This window comes from Pezoporus flaviventris, unplaced genomic scaffold, assembly GCF_033815535.1.
Source record: "Pezoporus flaviventris isolate CSIRO_AGI_PZ_B2104156 unplaced genomic scaffold, CSIRO_AGI_Pfla_v1 ptg000007l, whole genome shotgun sequence".
In the NCBI taxonomy this organism is placed as follows: domain Eukaryota; kingdom Metazoa; phylum Chordata; class Aves; order Psittaciformes; family Psittacidae; genus Pezoporus; species Pezoporus flaviventris.
In genome coordinates, this window is record NW_026892555.1 from 47655018 (window position 1) to 47677338 (window position 22321).

The 22321-nt window shown below is 40.6% G+C and overlaps 2 protein-coding genes across 13 annotated transcripts in view; one reads left to right on the plus strand and one right to left on the minus strand.

Annotated features, from left to right (window-relative positions):
* RIOK3 (RIO kinase 3) lies at positions 1-10686 on the minus strand. 3 transcript variants are annotated; one of them, XM_061448659.1, is made up of 13 exons: positions 10489-10686; positions 9330-9451; positions 8316-8461; positions 8083-8187; positions 7432-7541; positions 6653-6796; positions 5639-5766; positions 4424-4612; positions 3791-3950; positions 2712-2792; positions 2534-2623; positions 2011-2118; positions 1-418 (listed from the first exon to the last, which is right to left on the minus strand). In XM_061448659.1, exons 1-13 carry the CDS (start codon positions 10669-10671, stop codon positions 317-319), a joined length of 1668 nt encoding a protein of 555 aa, XP_061304643.1. In that variant the 5' UTR covers positions 10672-10686; the 3' UTR covers positions 1-316. The 3 variants fall into 3 exon arrangements, with proteins under 3 accessions (XP_061304643.1, XP_061304645.1, XP_061304644.1); XM_061448661.1 differs by lacking the exon at positions 10489-10686 and adding an exon at positions 9996-10267; XM_061448660.1 differs by lacking the exon at positions 2011-2118.
* Positions 10687-13659: 2973 nt separating this feature from the next.
* Positions 13660-22321, plus strand: part of TMEM241 (transmembrane protein 241) — a 56761-nt gene continuing 48099 nt past the window's right edge. For 5 of the 10 annotated variants that reach the window (XR_009742573.1, XR_009742574.1, XR_009742572.1 and 2 more), the window contains exons 1-3: positions 13664-13981; positions 16191-16237; positions 18752-18829. Coding sequence is in view for 3 of the 10 variants with exons in the window: in XM_061448652.1 (XP_061304636.1) it covers positions 13910-13981; positions 16191-16237; positions 18752-18829 (197 nt within the window). In the remaining 7 variants the exon portion in view is untranslated. Of the gene's footprint in view, positions 13982-16190; positions 16238-18751; positions 18830-22321 lie in introns of all 10 variants that reach the window. The other 5 variants (XR_009742570.1, XM_061448652.1, XR_009742571.1 and 2 more) reach the window with 5 other exon arrangements.

Sequence of the window (22321 nt, forward strand, 5' to 3'; positions counted from 1 at the left end):
AAACTAGAACATATAAGCTCTCAATCACGTAAAATATGACCGCCTTGGCTACATTCGTCTAATGAAACTGGGCAGTTGGTGAAGTTGTCAGACTGTCTGAAGAGGTAGTGAGGTCCATTCTCACAGTGCCAGCCTGACGTGTGGGCTAAGTTAAAACATAAAACCACTGAGGCATCACCATACGCTCGCTGTGTTTTCCATTTTGGCATTCGCAGTCAACCACACTCTCTTGACACGAGTAGTTGGCATTTACCACTGCACCAACATAGAAGCAGTAAACTTGTGTTTTGTTACAGTAGCAGCTATACAGTCAGTGCTATTCATCATATATAGGTGGATCTCCACTGCTCGAAAACCTCGACAGTTTCTTTCCATGATTTTGCACATGATCTTCATTCCTCTTCTCCAAGGCTTCAATCTAGAGAGACAAAAATAAATCCATGCTGAAATCATAAAACCATGCCTGCACCAGAATGGTTCTAAGTTGTGTTGAAAGGTAGCTTGAGGTGACTGATCAGGTATAGACAGTACTGCCACTTCAAAAACTTGGTCACGTGTAGGGAGCAACATGCTTTGGAAGTACAGCTGGAAACATCTATTTTCAGCAAGTTCCTAAAAACAGTAGCACTCCTTTATAGTTTCTCATGCTATGTAACTGAAATCAGAATCATAGAATGGTTTGGGTTGGAAGGGACCTTAAAGATCATGCAGCTCCAACCCTGCCATGGGCAACCACTAGACAGGTTGCTCAAAGCCACATCAAGCCTGGCCTTGAACACTGCCAGTTGCAGGGAGGACTGAATGATTCTTAAGACTTCAGCTGTATTCCCCAGACTTTTTCCAACTCTGAACACCTCTACTGTAACTCAGCCAATCCACCAGCACTGGAGAAATTTCAAATAATACCAACGTTACAAATCCACTGTAATAATTTTTAGTGGTGAAAGCTGAAGGGAGTTATACTCCAATGTTTTGTACAGTCCAAGTAACACAGTACAGTAGCTTATTCTGATCTTGTTATGTTTGGATTACTTCCTCTTATACTCCAGGGGAGATAATTTTAGTTACAGCTAAAGTCAAAGTCTGAAGTTTAAGGCTGGGCTGCTCAAATTCACCTTTATGTAAATAGCAGTGTAAAGTCCTTCCCATAAAACTTACATGTACAAAAGATGACACAAAACAACAAAAAAAAAAAACCCACCTCACACCCCAGTGCTCATGACACAGTCAGTGAGGGAACTGGTTTTTGCAGATACATAAGGACTGTGGAACAGTGACACCTGTGTTCCCATTATCTTTTCCTTACTTTGAGGACCTACCCCAGGAGTTAACTAGTTCCAGATTCCCACCTACTACATGCTGAAACTTACACTATCATTAGGAACTTGTTGCCCTTACTTTAATTAATAAATACAGAATGTTTGATCACATATTTTTTAAATGTCTGATACTGGGAAACGTGCCTTGATGAGTTACAACCAAAATCTGAAAGTTAAAAGCCAAAGGTGACCAAAGATTCCTAGTCCATATTTATGTTAGCATGATTCTAGGCTTGAAAATTGAAAACACCAGTTAACATTAAAGAAAACTTCTTATGGAAAAATTTGAATTCAAGTCAGTCAAAATCTAAATCATGAAAACTAAGGAGTAGAATTATTATTTTAACCCAGCTTTCCTTTCTCTGCACAGCCTTTAACATATGTAAGGGAAGACAGCAAAGCTAGCTTTTAAACTAAAACAGATCACTAATTTTTTTTTAACACTGAAAGCAATAGTCGTATGCAACATAAAGCCTTTTATACTTGGGAGCAGGGGAAACAGGAAAGGGGGTGGAGAGGTCTGTCAATTTGATCTTCTGAAAACATTTGAGCTTTGAAAAAGAGATGCAGAAGGATTGCTGAAATTATACTCACACACACTAATCATACAAACTACATGTGGAAAGTTAAGGTATCAGAACAGCTGCTATGAGCTAACCAAACTGAAATGTTAAGATGCAGAAAGATGTACCTCTTCTTGGAAGTCTACTTCGTTGTCAGCTGTAATATTTAAACCTGAGACAGCGTTGAAGAGTTCACGCTCATTTAGTGCTTCTGCCACACCTCCTTTCTGGAAGAACTAGGCAATAGAAAAAGACACATTAACCGCTGTACTACACTAAAGAAAACATGGATTTCCTTCCTGACATCACAATTACACTATTTAGTCAAAATGACACTTCTGCTTTTGTTGAACTGAAGATAGAAATAAGTGAAAGTTTTAAGTTCTAGTGGTACCATTTCATTCTTGCACACTTTTTTCTCCTTTCAGAGAACAATTAATACAAAAAAATACATGAGTAATCGTATATACATATGATTATACCATATATACGGTCACCATATATATGTCATATTATCTCATATATATATATATATATATGGTGACCATTTTTTAACGGAGTTGTATTAGTTGTTTATTAGTTAGCTCCAAATTGATTTTATATTGGATAACATTCTGCGTAAGAGAAGACAGTCAGTTGAAGAGGTCCTACCTGTGAAACATTCCTACAGTCTCTGAACAGAAACTCAAGTCCATGAGGATGGGTTGGCTCCACAGATTGGCTGACATCAATTAGCCACACCTGTAGTCACAGAGAGATAGCAATTCACTTGGTATTAACGTTTCACATTAGATGAAACCTTTCCTTCCCACACTGAGGATAAGCTCACCTTCCCATCATGCCAAAGCATGTTGTATTCACTCAGATCGGCATGGACGAGGTTGCACTCCTTATACAGCTGCTGCATCATCTGCAAGGAATCAAATTAATGAATGAAGTATGCTATATGCTAAATAAATATCTTTTGCATGACTATTTCCCCAGTCACCACCAAATTTATATCTTGGATTTTTTTTCCTCTAAGTCTTCAGTAAAGTTCCATACAGGGAATCACAAATTTGGTAAAATGCCAGCAAACTAAGCTTTTATCACTTAGCTTAGCTTTGGCAAGTCAGAAGAATGAGTCTGGTAAACTCACGTCAGCTCTGCTAACCAGTCCGCATGCATGAGGCAGATAAACACGTTTTCAAAATATACCTGTCCTTCTCACCCCTATCACACAGGAAAGAAGTATCACAGTTTTAGATACTGAATCCTAACTAGTATGCATATTCACTTAGAACATGGCCATGTTGCTCTATTGGTCCCAAGATTTGAGGCACAGACCATCTGTATTATCAAGCTGCTGGGATGGATGGTTGGTTTGTTTAGTCAGTTTGATTTGGTCTATAAAGTAATAGCAAGTGGACAGTTGCAAGTACATGTTTGAAACAATTACAGCAGGTAATAGGAAATTAAAGTATCTACCATAGAATATTCTCTGATTCATTCTCTGATTTCTAGATTTGCTAAAAAGCAGGCTGGGGAGGGGCTATCCACTGGAGAGTGCTTAAGCACTGTAAATTACGTGTTTGGTATGCCCTGACAGACTTCAGAGAACCTTCTAAACCACATATTGCTTCTATAAAAGGAGGACTATTTGCTCATAATTCCTCTGCTGCTAAATATCTGTTTGTCATCAAGTTCCAGCACATCTTCCACTGGAATTAAATTTATTTGGTTTAAGGGCATAATTTTTTATTTATTTTGAGTCACACATTAAACAGCAGCAAAATAAGCCTTTGGACTCTGTATCTTGGAAGTGGTGCAAGCATCCTGAAAAATAAATAAATGCTGATTTGTCCTTTAAGTTATTCCCCTAAAAGAAAACACAACCCAGAACTGGAGGAGAAATCAGCATTGTCTTACATTAAGAATCTGATGGTAGGCCTTTTTCATATCTTCACTACTAAGTGTTACATCCTTTAGTTTAGGAGCTGGGACTTGATCCTGGCCAATGAAAGACATAACCAAGACGTGTTTCTTAAGGAGAACCACTTTAGGACAAGGAATTCCTGCATTTTGCATTCTGTGGATCAGAAAATTGATACTGATTAAGAAAAACAATACAAACCCCCCCAAACCCTACAGTTCTAGTTCCTGCTTGCTCATTTTCAGTCTTAAGAGAGCCGAGTGAGAAACTTGATCCAGAGCCGAAAAGCCATTGAGATAGGCCAACTGAACCCTGGCTAAATATATATATATTTCACAGTATTTCACATAGGAAAAGTTGATTCTTAAAGTCCCAAGTAGATCTAAAAAAATAAAAATCATTTTTACAGCTACAGCCTAACTTCATGGGCTTGTACACTCTGCTACTAAATCACCGGAAATGCTGCCAATTCATTAAACTATAAGAAATCAACAGCTTATTCAATCTGTGCCGGGTTGTACATTATTTAGCCTAAAATCAAATCAAACCTTCTACCCAGATATATTTTCCTTAAAACACAAAACGGGAAACCAACAGGTATTTGACAGCTACACCATTTTTTTCCTTACCTTGTTAAGTTATGCATTTCTTTCTCAGCCCACATACGAATAATCTTTCGTGGATTCAATCTACCAAAGCGGTCTTTAAATCTGTAGTCATCCTTAATGTACTTGTCACGGTTCTTGAATTCATTAAGAGTTGTTTTAAACACTTTGATGGCACATTCTGGAGGTATAACTTTATCTTCAGTTGCACTTCTTATGGAAAAAGTCCAATATATAACAAGGTTAACTATTTACATCTTCACAAGCTAATGCAAGGGTTTCTTTTCTTATTTTTTTTTTAATATTTCAAGATAAAGCAATATTTAATATAAAATCTGTTTTCCTATCAAATTTGGAAGCCAATTCTAGTGAAGTTTCTAAGAGCTCTATAATTAAGCTTATATACATATTTGGGTTTTAGCATTTTGATTATATGTTGCTTATCAAATAGGTTCCATCTCCTAATCTGTTAATACTTTATTTAAATGTCATAAGAAGAGCTCTATTAGTGGATGTACTTGCTTCAAGAAATTGAGTGAAAAAAAATCTTGCATTAAAAAATATAATGGAAGTATCAAAATGTTTGTTAAGCACCACAAAGACATGGTGCATCTTTTCTCCCCACCCCCAACTTACCCCTCTCTTGACATCCCTTGATTACCTGTATTTGGGGTTTATTAGTTCTTTCTGAAACACCACTATTTTGAAGTGATTTAAATGCACTGCCATCACTACCAACATACCACAGTCCTTCCAGCATGGTAGTCTTTAAAACAGGACTCTTGCATGACTTGCAAAGTGAAGAGCATCCCAACACTGTTCTCAAGGTAACCCAAAAGTAAAAACAGCACCTCCACTGAACTGCACAGATGGAGCTGATAATGCAGCAGTTTGCATGGAAAGACAATCTTCAGGCAGCCCAAGATGATCATGACAGCTCTGTACTCTGGGGCAGGTCAGTGGAAAGAGTTCCTCAGAATTTCAAGACTTCCTTCTTACAAAAGAAGTTCATATTTTTCCACAGAAAGTTACAGTGGATTTGTCCCTGTTCATTAAATGGTCTCCACGGTCTCTAAAGTGGGATTTTTTTTACTTTATGGTTGGTACCATTTGGTTTTCAGATTCTTACATTATTATTTGCAAGTACATTAATACAAACTTTAAGTATTTTTGTGGTTTCTTCTTTTAAAACCACCTCTGGTACTTAAAGCTACTGTTAGTAACAAACAATATACTTACTCTCCTCCATATGCATGAAAAACAACAGATTCTTTTCCTGTGCTGATGCAGCCTGTGATGGTCTCCAGCATTCCAGAATTGATCATCTTGTACATAAGTAAACGCGTTTTAGGATCCACTGCTTTCTCCTACAAACAAGAAATGAATAGTCATTAACATAATTCTTTGCTTTACAGTGCATTTAGAGTATTTATACACTGCAAGTGTTCAACTAGGTGGAAAGAATAATGTATTAAGAGCATTCTTTCAATTGACAGAGAGGGGAAAAAACCCAAACAAACAAACCACAACAACAAAACCAAACCAAGCAGATGAAACAAAGCCAAACTGCTCCAGCACTGTCATCTTAAGATTTAATACCCTCAGGTACCACCTTATCAGCTGTGTTGCATATACAGTATTTTAGCAATTCAACATAAAGTACAGACTGTAGCTCAAGAACACTTACTTACAGTGTTTTCAAGAAGTCTTTAGAAATCATAAATCAAAATATCTCAAATATTATATTCTTCGTCTATCAAAAACTATAAAGCAAAACACCCAGATTTCAAGTCCACAGCAGGCATTACCAGAGGCCCTGCTCTAAACTCACCCACAAAGCATATCAACTGACTTCCTAAATTATTAAGTCAGAGTTTATTTGGACACCTCATCTTCCTCAAATTTGCTACGAAAACATATTTGGATCCACATGGTTCAGCTACAGAGGATTAACCCTCTGGATGGTTTCTATAAGCAGTTTCTAGGCAGTTTATTCATTGTAGCTATTCAGAGACAAGTTTAGAAAAACAAAGACAAAATAATGGAAGCAGCTTGATCTTACTTTGAGCTGGTTCTCACAGTAACGCAGCTTAAATAAAGACAGCCTTTTACTAGTAGGAGCTGGCTAATACAATTCTTCCAGTAATGTTTAACTGTTTTACTAAAAATGGAATGTTTCAAGAAATTACTCAGACTGTGTTCAGATATTACATCAGATAAGAAGTATAGAGAAAGACTTGATTAAAAACATACAGCAGTGGAATGCTCCTTCTTTTCATGGAGTCTTGCACTTCGACGCTCCTCAGAGTACGCATGTTGCTTTAAGGCATTGAAGACTTGATTTGACAGCTTTAAGTCCATCCCAATTCCATCCCCAACTTGGAATTCAGGTGCAAACTACAAGTAGAAATAATAGATATTTAAGCACTGTTACTAGCAGACACCAAAAGTTGCCACAAGGAGAAACTTCTCATTCTAATTTGGAAAAAATATGGTAGATTAGGACCCTATGAAAACCACTTTGTGTAATGCTGTCACTCCATTGAAAACTGTACTGCTCCGAACTCAGAACTTGAAGTTCTGCCTAAATTGATATGAGATTACCTAACATCCTGTAAAAATAGCACTTGCGGTATTTCCTTATTTGCAGAAGTTGCACCACTTACATTAAAGAAAACAAAATGTTTACACTATGAAAAGCTGCAAGTTGAACAGTTGACTGAAAATTAGTTCCTTGGCTCATCAGGCAAAACTAATTTTAAGAAGCATAAAACTTAGGTTACACAACAGTTACACTTTTCAAAAATAGCCTTGGTGTTTTATTTGCCAATACCAAACTTGCTGATAGTTGTTTTGCCAAAACAGTTCTGTGCAAGTTCTTGAATCATAGTCATTTACAAACTATTATTAAACAAATTTCCTGCACAACTCAAACTGCATATTTGAATAACTAATCCAAGCATTAATTCTTTCATTGAATTACAGCATTCCAGTTTCACATACAAAGTGAGTTTCCCCAAGTTTTTGCTTACATTTTCCATGCGAGCAGTGTTCTTTCTTCCACATACCACTTCATCATGTTTAGTAGTAATGTCTTTTCCTTTTCCTATGAAGCCCCTTCTAGGTGTAGTAGTAGGTTTATCTAGCAGGAGGAAGAAAAATAAATCAAGCTTTACATATAAAAAAAATTAATCAATGCTCATAAAGGTTCCAGAATGCCCACAAAAGTAACAATTTATTTTTTAAATCGAATAAAAGACTTCAATTGTATGATCTTAATGCAGTCTTCTCTTACCCTAAGCGTGAGAGCCGCTTTTGCTATGTAATGACTTACTTCTGTCTTCTCTGGGGTGTCAGACACACTTTGGGTGTCTTAAAAACAGCAATATTCAGTATATGCGGATACCACAGCCAAATGTACATGACAGATATGCATATCCCAGGAGTACTTGCCACATGCAATAGTTGTTTTGCCAGATTCAGCCACCGAAGCCAGTATACTGGCAGACAGAAACGTGAAGTAACCCACCTAACTACCTGCATAACACCTCCCAGTTATGTGACCTGATTTTACATGAAACTGGAATGTCTTCTTACATTCAAAAAAAAAAAAAGAATTTAATTATGTCATATTCTTATATCTATTAACTGAAGAAAGTGTGGTCTTAAAAACCACCACATACCTGCTCTATAAGGATCATGACGGGTATCCTGCCAATCGACCTCATCCTCTGAGCTGTCACTGTCATAGGGATGCACCTTCCGATAGTTTTCAAAGGATATGGAGACTTGAGAAACAAAAGAAATAAGCATGCCCATGATTATCAGGGGTTTGCTGCTTCCTCACAGCTCTGTCAACTTAAGCAGAATGCCAAGAATACCTCCAAAGCAAAAATATTTCTTCTAATGAGGGTACCTTTGCTATCTCCGTTGATCTTCTTCTCTTCACGCCGAAGCTGTGCATCATATTCCCTGTCAAATTCCATCTGCAGCATCTGAGCTAGCATTAGGTCACTAGAAGTGTCAGTATTTTCTCCTGCAATAAATGGTCCTTCAGCAACACTACGTAAAATTAAACACAAATTTCAAAAGTTAGACACAATAATCTAAACAGGCATACTGCTTTATACGCTTTCATCAAAGACCATTTATACCATTTTCATACAAAAGACTTCATGCAGAGCTGCACAGAAATTAATAGATCTCAACTGTCTGCTCCCCCTCCAAGCCAACACTAAATAGTAATATAGCAGGACTTAATTTCACTTTGCTACACCCTTACAATGCAAATACAACTTAAGCTTCTGGTTGTTTACCATTCTATATGAAGCATTAGGCTCTATTTTTAAGATGCCCTTGAGGAAATAGAAAGAAGGCATACAGGTATATATATATGTGTGCATATTTCATAAACAAACATATAAAAACAAATTTAAAAATAAACAAACTGTTGCTTCGCTTTGTTTCACAGAAAAGGCCATAAACAAAACATGTATGAGTTTAAAACTAGTAAGATCTTGGCCTGTATGTTTAGAACATCCAAGTATTAGGGGGATACAGGTGATGCACTTGACAGTTCTCAAAGTAGTTTTGTACACTGTTAACAAGTCTATGAAATGGAAGAAAAAAAAACTTCAAGCAACAACATTCCTGACAACATTTCTCAAAATGAGTTTACAGAGACTGGCGTAAAGCACCCAAAATAATACAAAGAAAACATCAGGAAAGAAGGAAGTGTGACAGAGAAGAGAATCTACGGAAGAGTTTAACTGGGGAAGCCAACTTCACTGAAAACGACCTGAAGAAACAGAGTTAACAGGTAAAGAATTTACTATATCACAACACATTAAACACGTGGTAGGAGAAAGCACAAGAGATAGAAGATGGCTTCATAACCACAGAAATCACTAATCCAGGACTTAAAACTTACGCAACCACTTCAGGAAAAGCAGCATTTTCTTCTTCCAGCTGCAGCTCTTTTGCCAGCTGTTCACTCATTACATCAGCAAAGGAACATGATATTGATGCTGTGTTAGGGGCTCCCCACGGACACTGTGAATGAACAAACATTTTCTTCAAGTAAGCAAGAAGTGCAGTGGCAACACAGTGATCAGGATAATTAGCTATCACTGGCTCTAAAATAAGCTCATGTAATCTTATAAGAGCTTGCCTGCTACAGGTACTTAGGGAAGTATGATGAACTTAACTATGTAAAATTCCTGAAAGAACAGTTTCATAAACTCAAGAAGGAGAACTGTGATTGAAAGCATGTTCATGGTCACTTACTAATGGGGGGAGGGAGTCGGTAAGCGAGAACCCTTTGAGACAGTGGCAAAGTCTTTGCATAAAGTTTGCTTACAGAGTCTATATAGAACCTCTCCTGGAATACCACAACAGTAATGGCTCATGCACGGCGTCCTCCTCCGTTTCTGGAGCAGTGAAAGGACAGCCATCATTAACATCACCTCAAAATCGCAGAAGCATACACACAACTTTGCTTGGAGAGGTGGGGGTTGACGAATGAGGACTCCAAGTTCTGACTCACTGCCTACCGCCTTGATAACCAAATTCACCGGGATCCAATTCCCTGCTTTACCATCAGAGTTTGGCAAGAAGCACATTTATCGGGTTTTAACAGCAGCTCTCTCCGCCAAGGAGATAATCGCTAGCCGCAGCGAACTACGCCATATCTTGTCCAGCGCGGCTCATTACTCGCTTGGGCACTGGAGCCAAACCTTCAGTTTCCCAAATAACTGCAGCCCTGGCTTTACTGACACCGCTCCGCGGAGACCGCGGCCTCAACAGCTCCAAGGGAGGCGGGCGGGAGAAGTGCGGCCGCGAACCGGAGCAACCTGCGTGCCGTCTGCCTGCGCGGGCCAGAGACGGCGCCCGGTGCCCCACCTTGCCTTTCTTCTCCCGATCCGCCTCCCAGGAATGGGACCAGAGGCGGAAAGTCGAGGTGCCGCGGAGCGGACGCGAGGTGTCGGACGCAGCCCCGCGGGCAGCCGCCGCCACCACCACCATTAAGGCCCGGTCGGGCCTGCGCCCTCTTCTCCCCTCCCTATGGCCCTGCCAAGCCCGGCCCTCACCTTGTTCCGCCAGGCAGAGCCCGGCCCGCCGTCGGCGGCAACTCTGACCGAGTCCATCTGCACACGCAAGGGTGGGCGGGAGGGGACAAGAGGGGCTCTCTGTACGCAGCGACACTCCGAATACGAAACCTTCCGGGTTCTCCCCAGTTGCCTCTTCTCGTCACCTGCCGTCAGGCTGCCCATTGGCAGGCGGCTCGGCGCCTCACCCTCCTTTCCGGTGATGTCAGCGGGGCGGGGCGGGGGTTACCGGCGGGCGCTAAAGCTGGTATTTTTGGCGGCGGCGGGAGGAAAGGCGGGGAGACCTGGCACCTTGGAACGGGGACACCCCCAGGTGTGGTTTGGTTGATACGCTGGAGGGAAGGAATGCCATCCAGAGGGACCTTGACACGCTTGTGAGGTGGGCTGATGCCAACCTCATGAAGTTTAACCATGCCAAGTGCAAGGTCCTACACCTGGGTGGGAGCAATCCCAGGCACAGCTACAGGTTGGGCAGAGAAGAGATTCAGAGCAGCCCTGAGGAGAAGGACTTGGGGGTGTTGGTCGATGAGAAACTGAACATGAGCCGGCTTCAGTGTGTGCTCGCAGCCCAGAAAGCCAACCATATCCTGGGCTGCATCAAAAGGAGCGTGACCAGCAGGTCGAAGGAGGTGATCCTGCCCCTCTACTCTGCTCTTGTGAGACCTCACCTGGAGTATTGTGTGCAGTTCTGGTGTCCTCAACATAAAAAGGACATGGAACTGTTGGAACAAGTCCAGAGGAGGGCTACAAGGACGATCAGGGGACTGGAGCACCTCCCGTATGAAGACAGGCTGAGGAAGCTGGGGCTGTTCAGCCTGCAGAAGAGAAGGCTGCGTGGAGACCTCGTAGCAGGCTTCCAGTATCTGAAGGGGGCCTAGAGGGATGCTGGAGAGTGACTCTTCATTAGGGACTGTAGTGATAGGACGAGGGGTAATGGGTTAAAACTTAAACAGGGGAAGTTTAGGTTGGATATAAGGAAGAAGTTCTTTACTGTAAGGGTGGTGAGGCACTGGAATGGGTTGCCCAAGGAAGTTGTGAATGCTCCATCTCTGGTGGTGTTCAAGGCCAGGTTGGACAGAGCCTTGGGTGACATGGTTTAGTGTGAGGTGTCCCTGCCCATGGCAGGGGGGTTGGAACTTGATTATCTTAAGGTCCTTTCCAGCCCTAACTATGCTATGATACTATGATTCTATGAAGAAATATTTTGTAAAATGACAACTAAACAAAGTAATTTGCCACACATTCACCTAACAATTCATCTCCTAATAAAAATAGTTAAAAATCTAGATAGAGCAGAAACTTAAATTCATATTACTCAAAATAATTACAAAGCTGTATAGCAATTACTTAATATGTAATTCAAATTAGTCATGATAAACAATACTGGCAGAAATGTATATCTTCATTCATAATCTCTTACTGTAAGTGGCTTACAAGAATGCAAACCTGCCTCTGCAGCTTACTGTAGGAAGATCCATCATCTTTGCCCAAGTCTCACAATTTTAACAAGAAATGCTGGAAGAAGCACAAAGAGAGAAATCACTGTAATATTTTCAACTAAAATGACATGTCACTAAAATAAAATGCCTAAAGTATTATGCTTACTTTGTAGATACTCTGTAGATACCTGTAAAGTTTTCTTATTCTTTTTTAAAGCTTTACAGGCTGAATGTTTGGCACAATGCAAAGTATTCCCTTGTTTGCAAAAACCACTCTTGACGTGCTTACATAAACATGCTCTGTGAAGTGGAAATGCTGTATCACCCACCACACCATCTTTATCACATCCATTACAGTGGCACATCAGTGCCACTGATCTCTGTAGGCCTCAATGGACCAAACTTCTCAGCACTGGAAATCTGATGTCTGTTTTGGGCCACCTCCTTCCAGTCCATATGGGATTGTGTCTGTGCATGGGGTAGTTTAGATTGAATATTAGGAAAAACTTATTCTCAGAAAGGGTTGTCAAGCATTGGAACAGTGTGCCTAGGGAAATGGTGGAGTCACCACCCCTGGAGGTATTTAAAAGACATGTAAGTGGTTCTCGGGGCATGGTTAGTGGTGGACTTGGCAGTGCTAGGTTGACTGTTGGTTTTGGTAGTGTTAAGGGTCTTTTCCAGCCTCAATTATTGTATGACTTTTTTTGATTCTGTGATGGACCAAAACACTTGGAATTTGTTTTGGTACAGCAGAGACCACTGAGCTGTCAGTGCACTACTGACTTTCTTTTGAGGCTAAATGTAGCAGGTTAGTCAGGCTCACTTTATAGGCTGGAGTTGGACTCTGGTCTACTAGTTAGGGCCCCTCTCACTCCCGTTTAGGCATTGCTCAGCTCCTTGTTCATGCTGCTTTGCTCCATCCTCTAAAAATAGGGTGTACCTGTACAGAAGAGAGCCCTGGGCTTTTCATTACCTGAGCAAAGCCAAGATGAGAACAGCAGATAGGGACTGGCTAATACCAGATCTGGGAAGAACAAGGCTTACCTAGGCCATAATAAAAGAACATCCAGTAACCCTGCCTAGGTAGGGCAGGTCTTTCACTGCTTCTCAACTTCCCTGGGATATTTCTTGCTTACTCATCACTGATGAATCACAAAATGGTTTGGGTTGGAAGGGACCTTAAAACTCATCCAGTTCCAACCCTTTCCATGGGCAGGGACACCTTCCACTAGACCATGCTGCTCCAAGCCCCATCCAACCTGGCTTTGAACACTGCCAGGGATGGGGCAGTCACAGCTTCTCTGGGCAACCTGTGCCAGCACCTCAGCACTCTCACAGGGAAAAACTTCTTCCTTACATCTACTCTAAATCTCCCCCCTTTCAGTTTAAAGCCATTCTTCCTTGTCCTGTCCTTACATGACCTTTTAAGAAGTCCTTCTCCCGATTTCCTGTAGCCCCTGTTTAGATACTGGAAGCTGCTCTGAACTGTCATTTGGAGCCTTCTCATCTCCAGGCCAAATAAGCCCAATTCTCTCACCCAGTTTTCACAGCAAAGGTGCTCCAGCCCTCTGATCATCTTCTTGGCCCTGCCCTGGACTTGCTCCACACCCATCCTGTGTTGGGGATCCCAGAGCTGAAGCCAGTACTGCAGGTGGGGTCTCGTGAGTGGAACAGATGGGGAGAATCATCTCCTTCGACCTGCTGGTCATGCTCCTTTTGACGCAGCCCAGCACACGGTTGGTTTCTGGGCTGCTACCGCACACTGTCGGGTCATGTCCGACTTTCCATGCTCAGTATCCCAAACCCTTCCCCGCGGGGCCGCTGCGAGGAGGCAGCACCGGCCCTTTAAGGAGGCGGTGCCGGCCGCGGGGTCCCGATTCCCGTTGGTGCTACGTGTCGCTGCGATGGCCGCCGCCAGCCGGACTTGCGTGCAGGGGCGTTCGCGGCTGGGCGAGCGGTGACAGATGTATCTGAAGAGGCCGGCGGGTGGCCTCGCTTTCTGCCTCTTCTACCTGGCGTCCTGTTTCACCAACAAGGTGAGGGACGGCGGGGAGCTGCCCCCTTCTTCCCCAGCATCGGAGGGACCAGGGCAGGGAGAGGCGGAGGGGATGCGGGGCGCTGGGGAGTCTCTCCGCTGTAGCGGTAGTAGGGGGATGCGTCTGCGGTCAGTGCTGGGACACAGGAGGAGGAGGAAAAGGAGGAGGGACTGTATCCTCTTCTTGCCCTGCCCTCCTCAGGGAGAGCCGGCGGAGGAGGTCTGCCGGCTAGTGAAGCCTTCCCCCTGGCACCTTAGACCAAATGCGCACCACAGTGTGCGCTCCAAGTTGAGAATGGCATGTTTAGGGGAGAAAAGGGGGTAATATATCATTCAAACGAATGAAATGTTAGCTATAGAGCCTGAAATTACTCTGCTTTGAAAGCACTGATGAGGCTGGATAGTTACTGCAGCTACTGAAAGCACAGCCATTCCCCAAGAGATCTATTAACAATAATATCAAGTATACAAGGGAAAAATGTGAGATACTCAAATTGTTATAGCAGCAGTGAAACAAATGTTAACTTCCACAGACTCTTTTACAGTTTAATTAACCTGCAAATTAAGGACAAGAAATTTTGTTTTCCACTGTGCAACTTAATTGCCCACTGGTATTGCTGAAATGTCTAAGTAGGAGAAGTAGGCTGAAGATGGCCACATTGTGGATAAAGTTGCATGGTTTAAACATAGCCATAGAGTGAGCAGTTTTTTCACTCTGGGAGGAGGAGATAAGGTAATAACCACTCCTTGCTGTCCTATTTATCAGAGAGTGTGTCTGTGTTTCTGGTGCAGATTTCCGAAAGAAAAGATGTTTTTGAAGCAATCGAGGTACGGATATTCTGAGGGAGAGTTAGAAAACAGTAGTATTTTAGAAGTGAAAATAAAATCTTATATGAGCATTGGCCACTGGTTTCTGTACCAAGGTATGCTTGCCATTAAGGACACCCAGACGTAGGCTGAAGTCCAGACGTGAAGCAAAGTTTCTAGGGAGAGGTAGCACACTTGATTTGACAGACTGCTAGGAGCAGTGATTAGTTGAACAGAGAGAGGCTAGAAAAGCTGCCAGATTGCATTGTACGTTGGAAAAGGTTTAACTGCACTTGAGAGGAAATTGGAGGGACTTTAACATAGGGCATCCATTTTCAAACCTGAATGGAGGTTTTACTGTATTAAAGTTAAAAATAGCCAGAATGTAGACCATTCAGTTGTTGCAGGTGGTTTGTAAACACAAGAACGAGTATGAACATGCACAGATATATTGTCCTGATTTAAAACCCAGGTGGCAGTTCTGCCAAATGTATGTATAATATGATCCGTTGTGAACCAGCAACCCCTATCTCTGTATATTGATGCCAGCTTTTTAGTGACACTCCCCACACCTAAAAGCAGGATCTTGCAAGCTGCTCAGCACAGTTTCTTCTCTGTTGAAAGCTTTCAGCTTCTTCTTTCACTGTTGAGAGCTTGTGCTGGCTCCTGGAAGGGGTGGCAAGTACCTTTCCTTTCCTCTGAAGAAGCTTCAGCCTTCTTCTCCTTTGCACAAATAGTATTTATATACTTCATTACGAGAAGCTGTTAGATCCTGATACACATATTGAAAGGCATATATATTTCTGCCTCATATTTGCATATATACGTATATAGTGGGAAAATACACTGGTACCCATATGCCCAGACCCTGACAAAGCATGCTAAAACAATGACAGAGAGGCTTTACTTCTTTCCTCCCATATATTACATCTCCACAGAGCTTTTTGGGCTGCTTAATATTTTACACAAAATAGTGTGTGAACAGAGTGTCAGGTCTGTAAGATAAATTAATCAGGAGACAAATATAATAAGATTGATTCTGCCAAAGTTTGCCCCTGTGGTACGATATGATTTTAGTTGAAAACTGCTTGTGTCTTTTTGTTTCTGTTAATCGTTTTCTCATTCAATGTGATGCATGGAATGTGCTCAGAAAGAGCATTTTGGCAGGTAGCCTTCTCTCTGTTGTTCAGTGTGTCTACTCTGCACCCCATGATCTTTGGTGTCTGCTGCCTTCCACAGTGACTGGGGCAGCATCCAGCAGTTCCAGCATTGGAAGAGAAATAACTGATTTTTTGTTTTGTCTTTTTAATTTAGTAAAAACTGTTTGTTTTGTTGCTCTTGTGATTGTTGATGTTATAAGCTGGAGGTGCTTGATGTCCATTAATTTGGTATTTGTTTTCCAGTATGTCCTGTCTGTCCTGCAATTTACCTACCCTACCCTTTTTCAAGGGTAAGTATTGTTTTAAGAATACAGTTGTTTGGAAAATTACTTCAATCAGTAAATATCTTGCTGTTCCATGCTGAAGCTAACTTTCTTATCTCTTGTCATTACTGGCTTTTGCTGTCTAGAGAACATACTTCACGAAGCCTTAGTAAAGCATTCATTAATGTGTCCTGGTTAGTTTTTAAACACCACAGTGGTGGTGTAATTAAGATAGGCTTTCTCATTTCCCGTTTTTCTGAAAGTCTTGTGCTTCAGCGTAGAGAAGTTGCAATTAGAGTACTGCCTGTCTTCTTTGGAGATGGCACTCGTGGATAATGTGCAGCTTGCTGTGTTAATGAAAACTGACCTTAAACCCATATTTAGGCATACACATACCATGTTGCTTATTTTCATGCTTAGCCTTTGTAACTCTGCATTACAAGTTGCTGTCATATCTTAATGATCATGGTGAGAAATGTAACAGTTTGCTAAGTATACATCAGTGCTGTTAATAATTTGTGAGACATTTACTTAAAGTTTAGCCTCTTAATTTTAAGACTTTCCCCATTTGTTCTTTTGAGATAATGGTAAAAATCTGCAGACACTGGATATCTTTAATTCCTTTACTGATGCTTAACATGGCTTATATTTTTGTCTGACTTGCAGCATCAGGACTGCAGTCAGCTCTAGGAATGATTGCCTGAGGAATCTCTGTTTTCTTTGAGTGTATTCAGCTCTATTAAATGTAGAGCTGTGTGTCAATGAATGCTTTGACACACCCACACAGAGACTGTCTCTTGGACAAGGCTTTTATCATATGGGGAGAGGGTTTTGAGTAATGTGTGTAAACTACACATGTTGTAAATCAACAGCAAAAAAAGCACACTTCAGTGGCAAGCAACTTCTTTATGGTATCTGTGTTGCCACAGTTGCTTCCTTTTTCTGTTATTTGGAAATGCTTCTCAGCATCTTAGTATTTTTCCATGAGTTCTGGCTTTTAAAAGTGATCTTTCCTTAATAATAGTCTCAGCTGCACTTTCATTTAGAGCTATGACAGATGAACAAAGGAGGAAAAGAATGTTTTTCTCGGTTCATGCTGTTACTGTTCATTGCCATTGTTTTTGTTCCCTCTGTGATCTAAGAGTATATTGCATAGTGCTAAGCATCTGGAACTTCAACTTCTGTCCTTAAAACCTGAGGCAAGAGGAAATCCTTCACAGTAGAGTTGATGGGAATTCATCACTGGCTTTGTTTAGAGCATAGTCAAGCTTGCAGCAAACATCAAAGATACCTGGCTTCTAAGCTCTCGTATGCTCCTCATCTAAAAAGGTGAAGTGAGCTGTGATAGTAGCATTGAATATTCATCATACCCATGTGGTCAATGAGCTTGCTCTTCTCTGACACTGTCCAACTGTATGTAATACAACATAGAATGAATGTTTGTTTATTTGCATGTGTGTGAGATTTTGAATTATTGCTTAAGTACGTTGCAATGAATGGGAATACTAAATAAACCCACTTCTACACCTATCACAAATATTGATGTGATTTAATGCTGTAATACAGTATCTGTGTTTGAATGATGCTAGATGTTTAAGGATTTTTACCTGAGAAGCATGAAACACCTCTCTGAAAACCACTGGCTTAAGGGAAGCAAGCTAATAACTTATTTTAAAGATTTAAAAAAAAAATAATCAGTATGCATCATCAGTCATTTTAAGTTATCTGCAAGCATTTCTAAGGCCTCAAATATTTCCATAATAGACTAAGGAACACCCTTATGGTAGGATAAATCATTATATAGATAAGTCAATGCAGAATGTGTGTAATTGTTTTATACCTTCCCAGTGATAACACCTCAGTATTGTGGTTTACATTGCAAAGTTTTCTGGCTGTAAAGTTTCCTCTAGAGGTTCTGAATCAGAGGCTCATGCAGCATAGTGATGTTAATGTTGATGACACTTGACTTGGTGCTTGCTATACAAGATGTGTCTGTGGAGGGAAAGCTGGCTGAGTTGGAGGGATTTTGTAATCTAAGACCATGTGGAGTCATAGAGCTAATGCTTGAAACTACTAGGACTATACATGTCATCCTTGAGGCTTATTACTTCAGCTGAAGCGAGTCTTTGAATCCTGAAATCGTGTTTATTTGTTCTAACAATAAGAGTTTATGTCTAAAAGATAGTCATCTCTTGTCACGCATCTTCAGATCAAGATCATGGCTTTAACATCACTATTATTATTGTAAACCATGTGTGGGAAGAGATGGTAAAGTCAGTAACATGACTAAGGTAACGGGTAAATTTACAAAACATTTGAAACAGGAAGTGGAAGCACCTTAGTATTATAAAATTTGGAGGAAATGAAGGCCCACAAAAACAGAAGATTCAAAGGGGAATTTTGACATCCCTGGCAGCCTAGAGAAATAGCAAATAACTGGAGTCATGTTGCGCTGTGGGAAATTCTGTGGATTCTAAACTCATGCTCTATGTGGATAAAAAAAGCAAATAATTCAGAGGTGCTGTGTTGTTTTTATTTCAGGTGGCAGACGTTAGTGGGTGGACTTCTGCTTCATGTCTCCTGGAAGCTGGGCTGGGTGGAGATAAACTTGTGTTCAAGGTACTGTGGGGTTTTCAGTATCTGCTAAATACTTATTTTCTGTATCTGGGTTATGACATAGTTAAGTTGGTTGTGGAAGTTACTAACTTGCTAAAATATAAGTCAGGAGGTGTGTATGTGTTCTGCTTCACAGGCATAGGAGAGATCTTGTGTTTTAGTCTAGTGAATGTTCAATGACATGCACCTCAGCTGATTACTACTGTAAAGTGGATTCAGTTTCACCTTGGGAAGACAAAGCCTTGGTCAAAAAATAACAGACATTAGTGAAAACTATAAAGGTAGCTTATCCAACTGTCTGTCCACATGTCTCCCCTGGATTATTTATAGTATTTTAAGAGAAACCTTGGTTGAGAGCATACCCTTTCCAAAAACTTCAGTGCAGTGAAGTCCATAAATGTGGTCTGCCTTTTTCTGTGAGAGCTGTGTCCCATAAATAGGTATCATTCACTCTTGCCTTACTCTAGCATTTATTACCGCACAGCAAGAGCAGCTGCTGCAGTACAGGATTGATATAATAATCAAACTCCAAATTAAAAGGTGTTTTATGGCAAAGATTATCTGCTTGAACTGTGGCAACTCAGAAGAATCTTCCAGCATACTGTACTATCCATTCTGCGGTACGGAATGTGGTGTATCTTTTTACTTTTGCAGAAATAGTATAATTTAGAAGATGTATGCCCACAGCAGTTTTTCAATTGCCATCTCTGGAGATACTAAGAGCTTTACTAGACAATGACCTGAGTAATGTGACTTGATTCTGAAGCTGGGGTGGTGATTGGACTAGATGGCTGCCAGAGTTGCCTTCTAAGTAACTTTTTTCAGTGATTCTGTGTTAGCAACTGGTGGACTCTCTGTTTGGGATTCAGATGGTTGGCTTGCAAAACTCAATCTCCTGATTTGTGATGAAATCTACATGTATTTCAGAAGAGCCAGGCTGTGTTCTGTTTTCATGTCCATGCAAGTGACTACATCACCACTGAAACTTACGTGAAGTTGTAAATAGAAACAGAATTTTGCTTCTTATCTCTTACCTGTAGTGCAGATAAAATGAGGATGTTGGTGTAAAAGCTGCCAGGGGTATTGGTAGAGTAAGGATTAGGGTCCAACCCTTGCTTTAGTGGCAGTTATTGCGATGCATACTGTTATCAAATGCATATTATTGATGCAGACTGTGGCTTCGTCAGAACAGTCTAAAAGAATACAGCCATCAGTAATGTCCTTTCTAGTTCAACTTCTCATCACTATTTTTGCTTTAAACTATGAAACTAAAAAAGTTAGAAGTTAAAATCTTTTTTCAGATTCAGAAGGTTTTTGTTTGTTTTTTTTTTTCAAAACTTGGAGGACATTGAAGGAAACATAGACAAGAAAAACTTTTTTACCGTTGAGGAGGATGTTTTTATTTAAGAAAAGCTTTTGTGAAAAATTAGTTCGTGTTTTGACAGTGGAGATTTCAGGCCACTAGATGTCAGCACACTGTAGGAAAAGTGATTTAAATACATCTTGAGAAACCGCTTTATTAGTTTAGCCAGTACAGAATTCCTGTTCTAGAACAGAGTGAATGAAATCACCAGAATTAATTGACATGTTTTGGCTATAATTCAGCCAAATACTTATGCATGAGTTTAAACCCGTCTTTATTCAGAAGAATTAGGATCATGCATTAATGCTTTGCTGAACTGGGCTTGTAGCATGTATCTGTGGTTTAAAAAGAAAAAAACAACCACGAAAAACCAACAACCAAACCCCAACTAAACAATAAAATTCCCAACAAACAAGCAAACATAATGTCTCAAAGCTTCTGTTTATCACTCCCTCTCAACTCTTTCCCCTTCCAAAGGTGATTTTTCTTAGCACTACCACTGGGATAAGGACATTTCCAACCCCCCCTTAGTGAATATTGGTCTGTGAATCTTTCTGTTCATTTGGGGTTTGGGGGGGTGGGGTGGAGGGGGGGTGTGTATGTGCAGGATACTTATGATATCTGGTCCCCAGTCTTGTCATGCTTCAAATAAGAAACTGTCACCCATTTGTTTATTTCCACAAGGTGTCAGCATTTTTGTCATGTGGACTCATCTCGTATGCTTCTTGAGCCAGTTCAGGTTATGTAAGGGCCTCAGCAGAATTATCACCTAGAGATCATCACCCTTTTGTCTAAAGTCTGGAATTAAATTAACAAATTAAAACATATTGCTTAGAGTAATTTCTCTTGGGTCTTGTGGATGTCCTGGTTTTCATCTGTTTTCCCCTGGTCCTCCCAGCTGTAAGGGACTGTCACCATCGTTGTTGCTTCTAAAGGCTGAATGGTGACCATCTGCAAAACTTGTATCCAAAGCAAGGGCTCTGTGGAGCTTTGAGGAGTGCATGTAGCATCTGCATAATGCTTCCAGCACCACAATCTGCTGCACTAATCCTTGTAAGGCACGTTAGTCTTATGTGTTCTGGTTGGCATTTCTTGTAGTGCTGAATTTTCCCCCTGGCTAAGCAGCAGCTCAGAGCCTTGCTTGAACCAAAGCTCCGAAGTGTGGTTTGGGGGAACCTATCCATTGACTTTAGTGGCTTTTGAATCTAACCCTACAACCACAGCTCGTCAGTTCTTTTATGTCAGTGAGCTTTTTTGTTTTTCATGTACATCGCTGTATTGCCAACATAAAAAGCTACTAATTGGTTTACATACAAAGACAGATTGTTGGTGCTGACACATTACATCAACCATCCATGCATTCTTTTTCAGTCCTTAAATTCCCACTTGGCAGCATAAAATTCTACCCTTACATCATGGAAAAAACATCTGAAATCTTTTTCCATGACACTTCACAGTATTGCATTGGAAATGAAGGCATATTTGGGATTCCTAGACTTTAGTGGTTGGGAACATGAAAGAGTGATATTTTTATGTTCTGAATGAAAATTTGGTTTTCAGCGTGTGTTCCTTTCATCTTCCCAGCCCTTCTTTCTTTTTGTCTATTCTCCTTTCTTCCATTTGTGGAAGTTCCAATAAGGTGTAAGTATTCTGTTGGTGTCTTATGTGAACTTGCTGGTAATGAGGTATGAGAGTTTTAGATCCTGGTTTTAGTGAAATTCTAGTTAAGTCAATAACCTTAAAAGGAAGAGTGTTCTTATACAAAATTACAGTGGCTACCCCAAAAAAAAACAGAACAAATATCTATGTTGGTAAAAGTATTTAAAGATTACTCTATTTTTGTGACCTTGGGTTTTTTATCAGGTATCTTAGAAAATTATTTTTTAAAAAGAAAAAAAGAAATGTGGTATTTAGGTTTTTTCTTGTCTGTGTTTACATTAATTTTTGGGTATGTTTTATCTTTTTCCGGACTGTTCTGATTTCATTGTTTAGTCATCTATTTTTCTTGTATTCATGAAGTGTGGTAGTGTAGCAGAACCTATATTTACATTTTAACTCTTACACTAGTTGGAAGTGTAATCCAAATTAAGGAATTACAAAGCAGTTTGGTTTCATTCTGAGAACCAGTATTA